This window comes from Aythya marila (assembly GCF_965140915.1).
Source record: "Aythya marila genome assembly, chromosome: Z".
NCBI lineage: Eukaryota > Metazoa > Chordata > Aves > Anseriformes > Anatidae > Aythya > Aythya marila.
The window spans coordinates 68166481-68179160 of record NC_139080.1 but is presented as its reverse complement, the minus strand read 5'-3'; the positions used below and the strand labels follow the sequence as shown (position 1 = coordinate 68179160).

The 12680-nt window shown below is 41.0% G+C and overlaps 1 protein-coding gene across 4 annotated transcripts in view; it reads left to right on the top strand.

Annotated features, from left to right (window-relative positions):
* Positions 1-8412, top strand: part of LVRN (laeverin) — a 42416-nt gene extending 34004 nt beyond the window's left edge. Inside the window, exons 18-21 of one of the 4 annotated variants that reach the window (XM_082782913.1) lie at positions 1129-1299; positions 3300-3440; positions 5989-6064; positions 7597-8412. In XM_082782913.1, the coding sequence (XP_082639039.1) occupies positions 1129-1299; positions 3300-3440; positions 5989-6064; positions 7597-7743 (535 nt within the window). In that variant the 3' untranslated portion in view covers positions 7744-8412. Of the gene's footprint in view, positions 1-1128; positions 1300-3299; positions 3441-5988; positions 6065-7596 lie in introns of those variants that run through there. The other 3 variants (XM_082782910.1, XM_082782911.1, XM_082782914.1) reach the window with 3 other exon arrangements.
* The last annotated feature ends 4268 nt before the right edge of the window (positions 8413-12680 follow it).

The following is a 12680-nucleotide window of genomic DNA, read 5'->3' as shown; positions in this document are numbered from 1 at the left end:
CTATTGGGAGGTTAAAAGCTTGGTTTGTAGCAGTGAGACACATTCTGCTACAGGGAATTAGTTCAAAATAGCATTAAAGTGTTTTCAGATAGCTTGCAATAGTAGAGTAGTAGACATGTTGCTAATACTGGAAAGGGTTGACGTGTTGTAGTGTTAGTGACATGTCATTACCACAGGAGAAATTTTCTATTCAGCCTTTACACCTGAGGAGCAGTGTTATGCTCAAAATGCTTGCATTTATTTTATTTTATGAACGACATTGCCATGTTGAGGATTGTCCCCTGAAGTCTGAGTAATGGGAAGGTGCTTGTTGCATGGAGAAATGTCCCTTCTGTTTCCATTTGTGCTGCCCATGGCTCTTCTTCCTGGATGCACTCACTGAAGACACTTTCAAAAGGCTTGTCTGGGCTGATTCTTACAGAGTCATAGAAGTACATAATCATTTAAGCTGGAAAATACCCTTAAGATCATCAAGTCCAGCCATCATCTAATACTAAGAAGTCCATCAATAAGTCATCTCCCTAAGCGCCAAATCCACATGTCTCTTGAATAACTCCAGAGATGGAGACTCCACCACCTCCCTTGGCAGCCTGTTCCAACAACCCTTTCTGTGAAGAAATTCTTCCTGACACGTAATCTCAACCTTCCCTAGTGCAACTTGAGGCCATTTCGTCATGTTCTATCACACCTTAGAAAAGAGACCAACGCCCTCCTCGCTGCAACCTCCTTTCAGACATCTGTAGGGAGAGATGAGGTCTCTTCTCAACCTTCTTTTTCTCTAGACTATACAACCCCAGTTATTTGCAGCTGTAGCCTCTTTAATGGTGCGATCGATACACTAGCTAGGATGTGCAGTAGTGGCATTGGCACAGTCTGTACAGAAACTGACTTGACCCAATTGCTTAAAATGAAAAGTTCTTGTTTTTCCTTTAAACTGCATTTTGTTAATATTTAAATCATGGATAAAGCAATCAAATTTAACAGTTTTATTTAGATTGCTCATTTATATTTCTCTTATTGTGCATCTTTTAACTGTAAATAAACTTTTTTTTTTCTTTTGTTATTTATCAATTGCTTGTTTTGACTTTATAACAATACAGTACCTTTTAACCATATTTTGCTTTGCAGAATTCCCTTTCTAATTAGGAGAACGGTCAGTTGCTATGGTGTTGCACTGGGAAGTGATAAAGAATGGAATTTTGCATGGGAAATGTATAACCATACCGACTCCACAAAGGAAGACAAAGACATCCTCCTCTCTGCCATGAGCTGTGCCAAAGAGTCATGGTTACTTCACAGGTGACCTTGATCAAAGCAAATCTTTGTGGGTAGAAATCACACAAAAACAAATACTGCACCGTACGAACCTGGCAGGGGTTTGCCTGCTGCAGAGCCATGTGTCTAATACAAAACAGTGTCAGAATCTTAAGAGTTTTCTTACAGAGAAAATATGATAAACAGTGCATACACAAATGGTCATTCTGCTGGTATAACATCCTAGATGCCATTAATGAATGAGAAAAGGACTTCCCAAGCTGGTAACTAGTGTGCCATGTCTAACACTACCAATGGATGTGTCAATATACTTAAATCTCCTTTTGAACTAAAAGTATGCCTTCAGGTGCTACAGCAGATTGTGACAACATGTTCCATAATATTGCATGCAGTATGCACCTTTTGTATATATTGTATATATCTTTTGGTTTATTTCTTGTCATTTTTGTTTGCTTTTGCTGCCCTTGCTCTCTGCACTGTAAGAAACAGTATTTATAATTTGCAGTGACATTTTTCTCCACCATTTAAGATTTTATATTTTTCCCATAATGCTTCTCCCCTGATAATTTTATTTTCAAGCTGAAGTTTCAAAGCCTATTTAGCCTTTGCATGGAAGCCAAATTATCCTTCGCTATGATGAAAATTATAGTAGACTAGCTAGTACACTGTTCACTACTCGAAGTGTAGACTGCCACAGGGAAATAATTTATTTGATTTTCCAGTTAGGAATACTGTATTTATTATCTTTCAGTGACATCCATGTAAAATGTTTTCACTTAATCAATAAAAAGGTGTTGAAGCTGAGTTCTCTAATATATCATGTCCACATTGCCTGAGGAATATCTCACAGGACAGAAGTTTGCCAGTGATGATGGCCTAAAGAATGATTATCCATGTATTGGCATAATACAGTGGGGCTAAAGCTCTGAAAGTGGTAGAGGTGTTTCTGCTGCCAACCACCTGCCCCTGTGATGGTGGTCATTTGAGAAGGCAGAACAGACATGGCTGAGAAGATAGCCAGATGAATAGGGAAGACATATCTGAGTGGAACTATGCTATTTTCCACCTAACCAATTGTCATTTGATGGCTTTGTCAATGGCACAGACTAGCAGTAGTCCCTTGACAAGCTGTAAAATATGCTGTGCTCTAAACAGAAAGACACCATTTCAAGAAGTTGCGATGACCTCCTTTCTCCCTGTGCTGTAGTAGTTGACAAAGCAATCTATATTTCTAAATGCCACCCTGAATGTCTTTTGGGTTGAGGAATGTTCAGCTGGGCTTTTCCTGGTCCTCATTACAGATTTTCCATTTTGTTAAGCATACTGGTGGCATACAAATGGGAGAAACCCAGCTCATCTCCTCTACCAGTAGTTTTCCATACTCTTTGAAAAGACTTTTTTTTTTTTTTTTCTTTTTTAAACAATGAAAACCCATTGAAAGCAGGAGACTGTAAAGTAATGCTCTTATGCAATAAAAAGAAGAGTTATTTACTTTTCCAAGATGCTCTGTCACCCACTACCATTGACGTCAGTGGCAGGTAGTTAAATATTTCTGAAGTCATGGCTTAGTCTGCCTGAGGGTATCGTAGATGCCTTATTACTGCAGCCAGTCCTGTCTGCACAACAGTGTATGTCACTGCTACCTCATTTCCTAGGCTCCGTCTGTTTGGAGATTTCTCCAGAAACTTGGGAGCAGTTTCTCCTTCCACAGGGTTGTCTGGTGGGAGTCACTCTCTGTATTCTTTCTGTAATATATACAAAAAAAAAAAAAAAAGCAAATATATACACTGGTTGTGCTACACCCTCATTTTACTGAGAAATGGACAGCCAGTGTGCAAGACCAGGGAATTTTACCAACATAAGGACAAAACACAAGCTGAATACATGGCTCAGAGTGGCTCAAGTTTGATATAACTGTCCACATTCTGGTATTTGGGAAGACAAGAATTGTTCTGAACTGGTACATATTTCCAGGTTATGACCGTTGAACAGCAACTGATAGTTATTAACTTCTTTTCTAACAGATACTTGCAATATGGACTCAGTGATACATTATTTTCTTCCAACTGTACATCAATCATCATTTCATATGTGGTGACTAAGGACATTGGGCACCGAATAGCCTGGGATTTTGTTACAGAAAATTGGCCCCTTTTAAATGAAAGGTATGGTAAGCAACCAGCTTTAGTTTCTCTTTCTTTTTCTTTTTCTTTTTTACTCCTTTCTTCATCTTGCTGTTTGAGTTGTAAAATCCAGGTACAGATTTTCCTTTCAGAGATGACTTTTTTTTGGTAATGATTGATACAATTCCTTATGTACACAGACCAAGGTTTTCAGATCATCAGGTCTTAATGTCAAAGAAGAACTCAGCGTCAGATATAGAATGCTTTAAAATGAGCCTGTTTGTGACTGTCTCAGTGCTTTTAAGTGTAAACATTTATAGAAAATCTGACACTTACTTACCTACTTAAATGGTAAGCTTTCCCAGTTCTGAGACAGTAGAAGATAAAAATCCATCTCCCAGAGTATGCTTAAAATGTGCTTTGTAACAACTGGTAAAGGGAACAAGTAAGCAAGATATAAATGAAAGTATGACTTAGTATCTGTATGACTAGCTGCTATGAAATCTATAGTTCCCTGCTTCTTGCTATCCAGGCAGCATTTCACATGGAACAGAACAAACTTTCAAAACAGGAATATCCTCGTGCTTTTACTGGTTTGGAAAAACAGAAGACTGCACGGCTAAAGTACAGTGATGGCTCTGTCACAGGTTCTTTGGATGCTGGATGTTAGGATGCCAAGAGACCATGGACAGAGTCTGATGGATTTTATTGTAATTATATGCATTGTCTACCAATATAATTAAGCTTGAGAGGAATATGAGCAGTATAAGCATAAGCAGAAAGAAAAGAGATAAGCCACTTGCTGTGTAGGCAAAGCACAGTACCATTAATGAATACTCTTACCTGCTGATAGGCAACAGTTAGAAAAGTTGTTGAACTCTCATGTCCTCCATCATGACACTGGACATCTTGACCAGCCAGTGAGAGCTACCCCAAGTTGGGGCACTTTATTTATGGGATCAAGACTTAGTGGCAATTGCATGATTGACAGGATGACATGAGTTATATCTTTCACATACAGGGCTGAGAACAAAGCTAGGCATGTTTTGGGTAGCTAGTGATCCGTAAATCTGATAGCCTTTTGATGTCCCCATGGAGAACACTGTTTAGACTATCATGTGATTGTTCACAGGTCCCTTTGTAAAAGCTGGCTATGCAAACACATTATACAAGTGTTCCCACTGACCCATGCTCTATGTGTGGTCAGGAGCGTCTCGCACTTTACACTGGCCCTGTAGACAAATGATTTCAGGAGCAGTAAAAGGAGAAAAGTGGTGGTGGAAAACTAAAAGCCAAGAAAATGAGTAAGAGTTTTGAAAATGAACAGACTTGATGGAAAGTGATGGAACAGGATTAGTCTCAGTGCTAGGAACATAGCATTGGACTTCACAGATGAAACCATCATTGACTTGACTTTTGTACGTGTTTTTATTCAGGCTGCTTGTAATATAGTGTGAGGCAATATAGGCTTCCTGTGGGCAACTGGAGAATCTTTCTAGTTTATCTTTTCAACTGCATAAATAAAAAGGTAAATTTCTTGGTACACATTCAACCAGACAGTTCCACAATCAGGAGAAAAATGCATAGCGTAAAAAAAAATATAAATAAATAAATAAATAAAAGCATGCCCCCATGTACTATAGAAATGGGTTTACCCACTATCATTTCATAAGCATGGGTGTAAAATGCAAAAGTAAGATTGTAACCTCTTTTCTAAAGACAGCCCCCTCTCTTTTTTTAGAGATGGTGGATTGGAACATACAGGTTTACAAGGGCTTCATGGACCAGTAATACTATTAATCACTGTCTTAAGTCCTAACCCATCTCCAGTCTACCTGCTTTGATGCAGGTGAATTGCTCATGAGCTTGGGCTATCTACAAATACCTTTAATACCTGCTAGAAGACTCCCTCTCTCCTTGCAATTCTAAAAGACAAACAGCTGTGACATCCATCTATTCCTGCTATCTGTGGTGGCACAGGAGTCCCTCAGGACTCATTTGTGGCAACAAAACTAAGACCAGCCATCTGGGAGCTCCCAGCCATCTGGGAGCACTGAATATTGCTAGCTCTAGTAAAGGCAAGTTGTAGCAGGTTGGTGTCATACCAGCTTATAGAGCTTTAGCTGTTCCATACTGCTGAGAAATATGCTGAGAAACTGACATGTCATTTTCAAACAGAAAGAACACTGTGGATGTTAGCTTCATACACTATTCTCAAGACATGAACAGAAACACCAAGCTGTTAGAATTGTTGCTGCACAGCCTTTCTAGATGGTTTTGTCTGCATGGGCTCACAAAGGTTATCTTTTTTAAGCCAAAAAAACTACCTTACCAGAGTAGAAATACCAGATCTTAAAGGGAAATGAAAATGAAGGATAATTGGTGTGTTTCATCTTGTTCAAATGTCTAAATTGAACTTTAATGGTACTGCTTTAAAAGAGGGGAGGGAGTATACAACTGCAAATTTTAGCTTAGTTGGTATTTTCAACATGATAAATAACAAACAAATAGTAGGAGTATTTTCAAGTGAGATGAAGTTTAGTGTTTTTGCAAACATGCTCATGGAAGGACCTTTGTCTCAACTTTACAGGTATGGGAAGGAATTATTGCATGATGTATTAAAAGTCATGGGAAGATTTGTCAATACAGATGTACAGATCCAAGAGGTAAATGAGAAAAGCAATTAGTTTCAACTTTATCATCAGTATGCAAATACAGCTTTTTAAAGCTCTTTTCTTAAAGACGTTCAGGGCATGTATAGTATAATGTTGTGTTGAAACGCTGAGAAAAACAATACCTCCTCATGAGAAATAAATGTATCAACATGCACCCACAGCTCTGAGTCTTTGCATGCAGTCAGTTATTCACCATGGCATTAAAATGAGCTTTTGCACAGGGATGGATGTTGTCTGGCTCTGTGTGGTTGCAACACATGAAGTTGCCTGCCCATGTGCTGAACAGATAGCCTGAACATGTGTGAAATAGTTCTTTCCCTTTGTTTGCGTGGCAGCTCACGATTCTCACTGGGCTGATCTATGTTTGTAAAAAGAGGATAGATGGGGCTTGGGATACCTGTTGGTGGGTAGAAATCTGTGGAATATGGTTGTAGCTTCTCTTTGTGTTATTCCCCACAATAAGACCTCCACATATTAGTGTCTGTGATGAATGGATAACCATCACTCATTGTTGCATTCTCTTTGTCTCATTCTTTCCTCTCCAGTCCATCTGCCTAGATTCTTTCCCAAGGTACTCTCTATTTTTCCTGAAGAGTTCAATTTTTGTGCTGTCTGCATGTGATCAGCACACCTGTTTCAGCCCTGAACTGCAGTTCAAGAAGCACATTTTTTTCTGTAATGACAGATTCTCACGAATAATGTGCTTTTTCAGCCATTGATTGATGCATGCATATATACAGAAAGTAACTGAGAATTGATGGCTAATTAGAAGAACAATTCAGTCAGTTAGTTTCTAAAATAAAAGAAATCTCTCCTAAACATGCATGAACTAAAAGATTTTTGTCTTTTGTACCTCAGGGAAAAGTTAGCTACCTGTGATGACAAAAACAATAGTCCAGTGTCACCCTTTCCATTAACTTTCAGGTTTGGAATAGAGTCCCAGTAAATATCATCAAAGTTGCCTCATTTTCACCTTTAAAATCTGTCTGAAGGTAATCTGAAGATAACCTTCTCCATAATGTCTGTAGGCAACTTAACAGAAGTTAGGCTGCTGGCATGTTAGGTTGTCATCTGTGATGTAGACAGCTGCCTCATTTCTCTCATAGTACATCGCCCCCTTCCTCTCTTCCTCCCTTCCCTCCCCCCACCCCCCCCACCCCACTCCCCCATATGTGTAAATTTCTTTGCTATTCTTAAGTCCTGACTTGTCTTCTGCTCTTTAGATCGATGGGAGAGACTTCTTGCACTGTGATTGTAGATGAAAAGGACAAGAGGATTCTGCTCCCCAACTAGTTGTAGACACCAGTGGTAGTGAAGCTGGCTGCATCTGGAAAGACCTTTAGAGGGATGGCAAAAAGGCACACTCCTTGTGTGCAAGGAGCACCTACTGTAATCAGTACCCTTGCCTTGTCCACTACTCTCTACAGTTGTTCCCTATTCTATGTCTAAAGGGTCTGTCAGATACATGGTTGTTTGTTTCAAGTGCAATTACATGGACTAACCTCATGTGTTTATTTATTCAGTTGCAGGTTTTCTATAATACTACATTGGAAGAAGATGAGAGAGTGACTGCTACTCTACTACTGGAGTTTGCAAAAGTTGAAAATGTGGAAAGGAGACAGCTTCTAACTAAAGTTGCTGACTGGTTACATAAAAATGTAGATGATTGACTTGGGAAAGCAATTTCCAGTATATTTTAGTGTGTGATTCACTAGCATTTTGGTATTCATTTTAAGACGTAATTAAAGATAAAGCACATTTTTATGAGTCCTGTGGTTGTCTTCCCAACTGGAAAGCTGGGCTAAACCAATTCACAAAGAAAAGAAAGATTCTGATTTCAGATCAGAAATAAGATATATATTTTCATATTGTATCTAAATATCTAAATTAATTCCTTACTGGGATGAGTTGTTTGTAGGGATGTGTTGCTAATAATAACCTAATACACAGATACAGCTCTAAATCTTTTTTTTTTTTTTCTTCTTTTTTTTTTTTTTTTTTTTTCCTGCCTAAATATCAGAACAAAGGGTGTGGTACAAGTTTTTGGCAAAAACACATAAGGAAGCTGGAAAAGCTTTATATTCTGTTTTGCTTATCTGCACTCCAGCCTTGGGCAAGTCATTTCATCTGTTGCTTTCCAATTCTCTGTTTGTAAGATGCAAAGGGGATAATAATTTAGAACAGTGTCATGAAACATAAACTTGTTAACGGCTTCAGAGCTGTGGACAGAAAAGGAATAAAGAAATATCATCTTTTAATTATAATAAATTGACACCTTGTCATTAAAACTTTATTTTTCTTGAGCAGATCTGTAAAGGTTTGTACTGAAAGTGTTTACATTCACATTCATGTTTGATTAGGAATGGGCTTTTGAAGAGACCCTCCCTGTTGTCTCTGTTATCATGCTTTAACCCCCAGGACAGTCTTGGGGTATGTAAACCAGATTCTTTTTGGAAAAAATTAAACAAGAAAATGATGAGCTCTTGGGATGCAAGTAATAAGCTCCGCCATTTGATGGTCATTTTTTTTCATGGCCCTAGGTTACAACTAGTCCAAACTAAGCCCTCTGAAACATCACCAAGTGTTTCCATTCTTATGGCACAGATCTGTATGCTAATTTAAACACAGGTTAAATCATCTTGCTTACTCAGTGTTTCAGACATGACGGACAGAATTCAGGCCTCTAGAGTACTAATACTAGCAAAACATATTAGCTTGTGTGTAAAGAATTATGGGCTCCTCAGTTCAAGCAATTCATTTGTGTGGTAATAGCATTATGGCAAAGCTACCTGTACTGGTGCTCTGGTTAACACAGAAAACAGTGTTACATAGATGCGTAGGAAACCCAAGAAGTTCAGTACCACATGATGAGGAGACAAGGAATGTAAAAACAGACTTGTTGATACAAAGAATTTTTCATTGAAAAGAATTTTTCACCTCTAAATGCACTTAAGGAAAATGTAGCCATATTGGATGTAATGAAAATTTTTTGCTTCTCTGTGGTGCAAAACAAACCCTGTAGCTGTTGTGACACTACCCAAGGATCCCTTTAACACTTGGGCATTACCAGCTGGTGCAGCCAGGTTTGTCCTGAAACTTTTTGATCTCTTTAGCAGTTGATCCAGTTAAAGGTAGTGCCAAAGAAAATTGCATGCAGTCTTGAGGGTTTTCATCAAGCTGATTCAGACAGGAGACCCATTCAGCTAGGCTATGATGAGTTGGAGGGGTTTTAACTCAGCATGTCCCAGGACTCCCCTTAGTCAATCACTAGCTTTGCCTTATTAGGCATCAGATGGGCTAAGCAAAGCATGAGAAAGTCATTGCTGTAAGATTTATGGACTAAAGTTTCCGTAACAATGTTTAGCCTGTAAGACTAGCATGTTCAAACCATTTCCTTCCAGCTGTGAGCAACCACTCATCCTCTCTAACCACTCTCCCCTTTCCTTATTATTCTTTTATGATATTTTCTTCTTTCTACTGAAGAAAAAAATCTTAATTGAAAAACAAAACAAAACAAAAAACAAAACACCAAAAAATAACCATTATGTAAATAAGGATTAAAACAGTTTTAAACTAGAAGTTATTTTCAAATAGGCAGTCCTGACTGATGTGCACCTCTTGGCTGACATTCTGTCTTTCAGACTGCAGCTGAACAGGTTTCGTGACAGAGGGAAATGCTGAAGGTGATTTCTGAGCAAGCTGCCTGTGTAGGATCTCTCTTGCTTCCAGAGTGTGGTGGTTTTACCATGCTGGGCAGCTAAACACCACAACCACTCTCTCACTCCCCCTCCCTAGATGAGGAGGGGAAGAAGTAAAGTAAAGAACAACTCACAAGTTGAGATAAAGATAATTTAATTAAAGGAAAAAAAATATATTAAGGAAAGATTATTATTAACTAAACAATTTAACTAAAGGGGAAAAAAGAGAAAGGGGAAAAGGAAAGGGGGAAAGGGAAAAAACAAAAACAAAAACAAAAACAAAACAAAACAAATAAAGGTTATGTGGAAATGCAGAAGAAGGAAATTACTCTACTTCCCACAAGTGAGCAATGCTTGACCACATCCTTGGAACAGGGCCTCAATGCACGTAGCTGGTGTTCAGGAGGAGGACTGACGTTTTTGCAATGAGAGCCCACCCTTCCGATCTTCTTCCTTTTTCCACCTTTTATTGCTGAGTGTGACACCATATGGTAGGAAATATCACTTTGGTTGGTTTAGGTCAGCTGGCCTGGTGATGTTTCTTTTCTCACTTTTTTGCCCACCCCCTAGCAGGGTTAGAGAGAGTCCTGATGCTGTGCCAGCACTGCTCAGCAGGAGACACAACACTGGTGTGATACCACTGCTGTTCTAGCTACAAGTGCAGAGCACAGCACTGTATGGGCTGCTGCAGGGAAAGTTAACATCCCAGCCAGACCCAGTACACAGAGTCCGCACATTTGTACATGGTGGCATCAGTAGCTGTACCATGTCAGTTCGTACTGCCATTGAGTACAAGTTGAGCATAGACATTTGGGAGTGGCAAATGGGAGCTGCAGCAAGGGAGGGTGAGGTGGAGGAAAGGAAATCCATGGCGAGCTGGAAAGCTGCTTTATTGCAAAGGGAGATGAGGTGAAAGGAAGTTCATTGAAAATGATTATGAGGACATGGATGGGAAATGAGCTTTTATAGTACTTACGCAGGCTGTGTAGGTGGCATGGGGCAAGCAGTTGTGACGATGTAAGGGTGTGTAGGGAAATTTCCAGAGAGAGAAGGTGTTATTAATAGGCAGGATGTATTCAGTGGGCCCTAAGGCAAAAAACACAGATATGATGGGAAAAGATTAGCCTTTTGGCTTATGTCCTGCTCTCTGCCCTGAGAGAGTGTAAGTCAAAAAGTTAAGCTTGTTCTGAGTTTATGGCACACATGCACGACTGGCCAGGAGTCTCAAGGGGAACTGCAAGGATGTGGAAGAAATTATGCAATGGAAGGAGTAAGGGACCTGACAGAATATTTGGGAAGGGAGGATGAAAACAGGTGAGAGGATTATGGGTATAAAAAGGAGACAGGATGAAGAAGAAAGTGAGGGAAGCAAGATCCAAGGGGAACAAGAAGGGGGTAAAGATGGAGATGCTCAGGCATCTTGAGTGTGTTGGGTGCCCTGCTTCCTTGCCCTGAAGTAACTCAACCTAATGTATGTCAAAGGATTATGTTGTGTTCTCTGTTGTTCATCTAGATGGGGATTAATAATCCCAACAAAGGTATCCCGGTCCTCGTGTGGGTCATCCACAGCTCCTCAGCAGTGTCCCTTCCCCTGGCCTGAGTTGCCCACAGGCTGCAGTCCCCTCACAGGCGTTCATCCTCCAGCACCAAGCAGTGCCAGACATCTTCTGCCCTGTGCCACCTGTTGTGTCTGCCCCACCAGCTCATGCCCCTTTCCTCCCTGGCACCCTGAGGAGCTCTTGGGGCAGGTGAGGAGAAAGAAATCAGCTGTGGAGTCTGAGCAGTGAGGCACAGGCCCCACGCCACCTGGCTATGTAAATAGTATGTGTGCACAGGGCAGGAGGACCAGCCTGATCCTTTCAGGGTTGTTGTGAGTCCCAGAAAAGGTGGGTATGGGGTGGGGAGAAGGGAACACAGGCTAAGGTGTCATGAGCGAAGAGTGATGTGGCCTCACCACACTCACATTGTGTAGAGAGACTCACAGAGCACAAAAAGAGCTGTCACCTCCACACGCCCTGGCCCAGAGGTGCAGGGGCTCCTCTCTAGCAAAGACAACAGGCTCTGATCTTTCAGGTGCCATTTTCTGTCTTTCTTTGCAACGTGACGTTATCTGAGGGAAGGACCTGAGAGGGTATGGTGGGCTGGGGTGTGGTGGGCTAGCCGGAACCAGCTGCCATATGCCCAACCTGATCTGTTTCACTTCCCTTTTATGAGAGGACCAGGGAAGAAAATGACATGAAAAATCTTATGGATCAAGACAAAGACAGGGTGATTGGTTACTGTTAGTGTCATGGGCAAAAACAGACTTGACTTGGGGAAGATGAGTTTAATTCATTGCCAAGTAGGTGGCTGAGAAACAAAAGTAAAAAAATAAAAGCACCTTCCCCCCCCCCCCTCCCGTCCTTCCTCCCAGGCTGAAGAAATTCGCTCCCTCATCCTCCTCCCTGGGCGATGCAGGGGAATGGAGAGCAGCAGTTGTGTTTGGTCTGTAATGGTTCCTCTTTGCAGCCCCTTCCTCCTCATGCTCTTCCCTGCTCCTGCCTGGGTCCTCTCCATGCATTGCAGTCTCTCACGGAAGAGCTTGCTAGGAGCACCTGCTCCACTCCTCCTTCGATGACCTTTGTGCCTTGGTGGCTGTTCTCGCTTTTTTAGATTTTAATTTCCTCACTCCTCTCTTTGCCTGGCATTTTCACTCTTTCCAAAACACTTTCCCAAAGCACCTCTTGCCCTGCTGGGGGGCTGTTGGTGGCGGTTGGAACCAGCAGCGTGGGGATGTGCTGGCCACCTCCCACCGAGCTCCCCACAGCTCCTGCTGCCAGCATCCGGATGTGTGTGGGTGGTAAAGGGAGGAGATAACCATACAGGAGGTTATGGCATGGCCTGGGGTGGCATGGCATAACATGGCCATG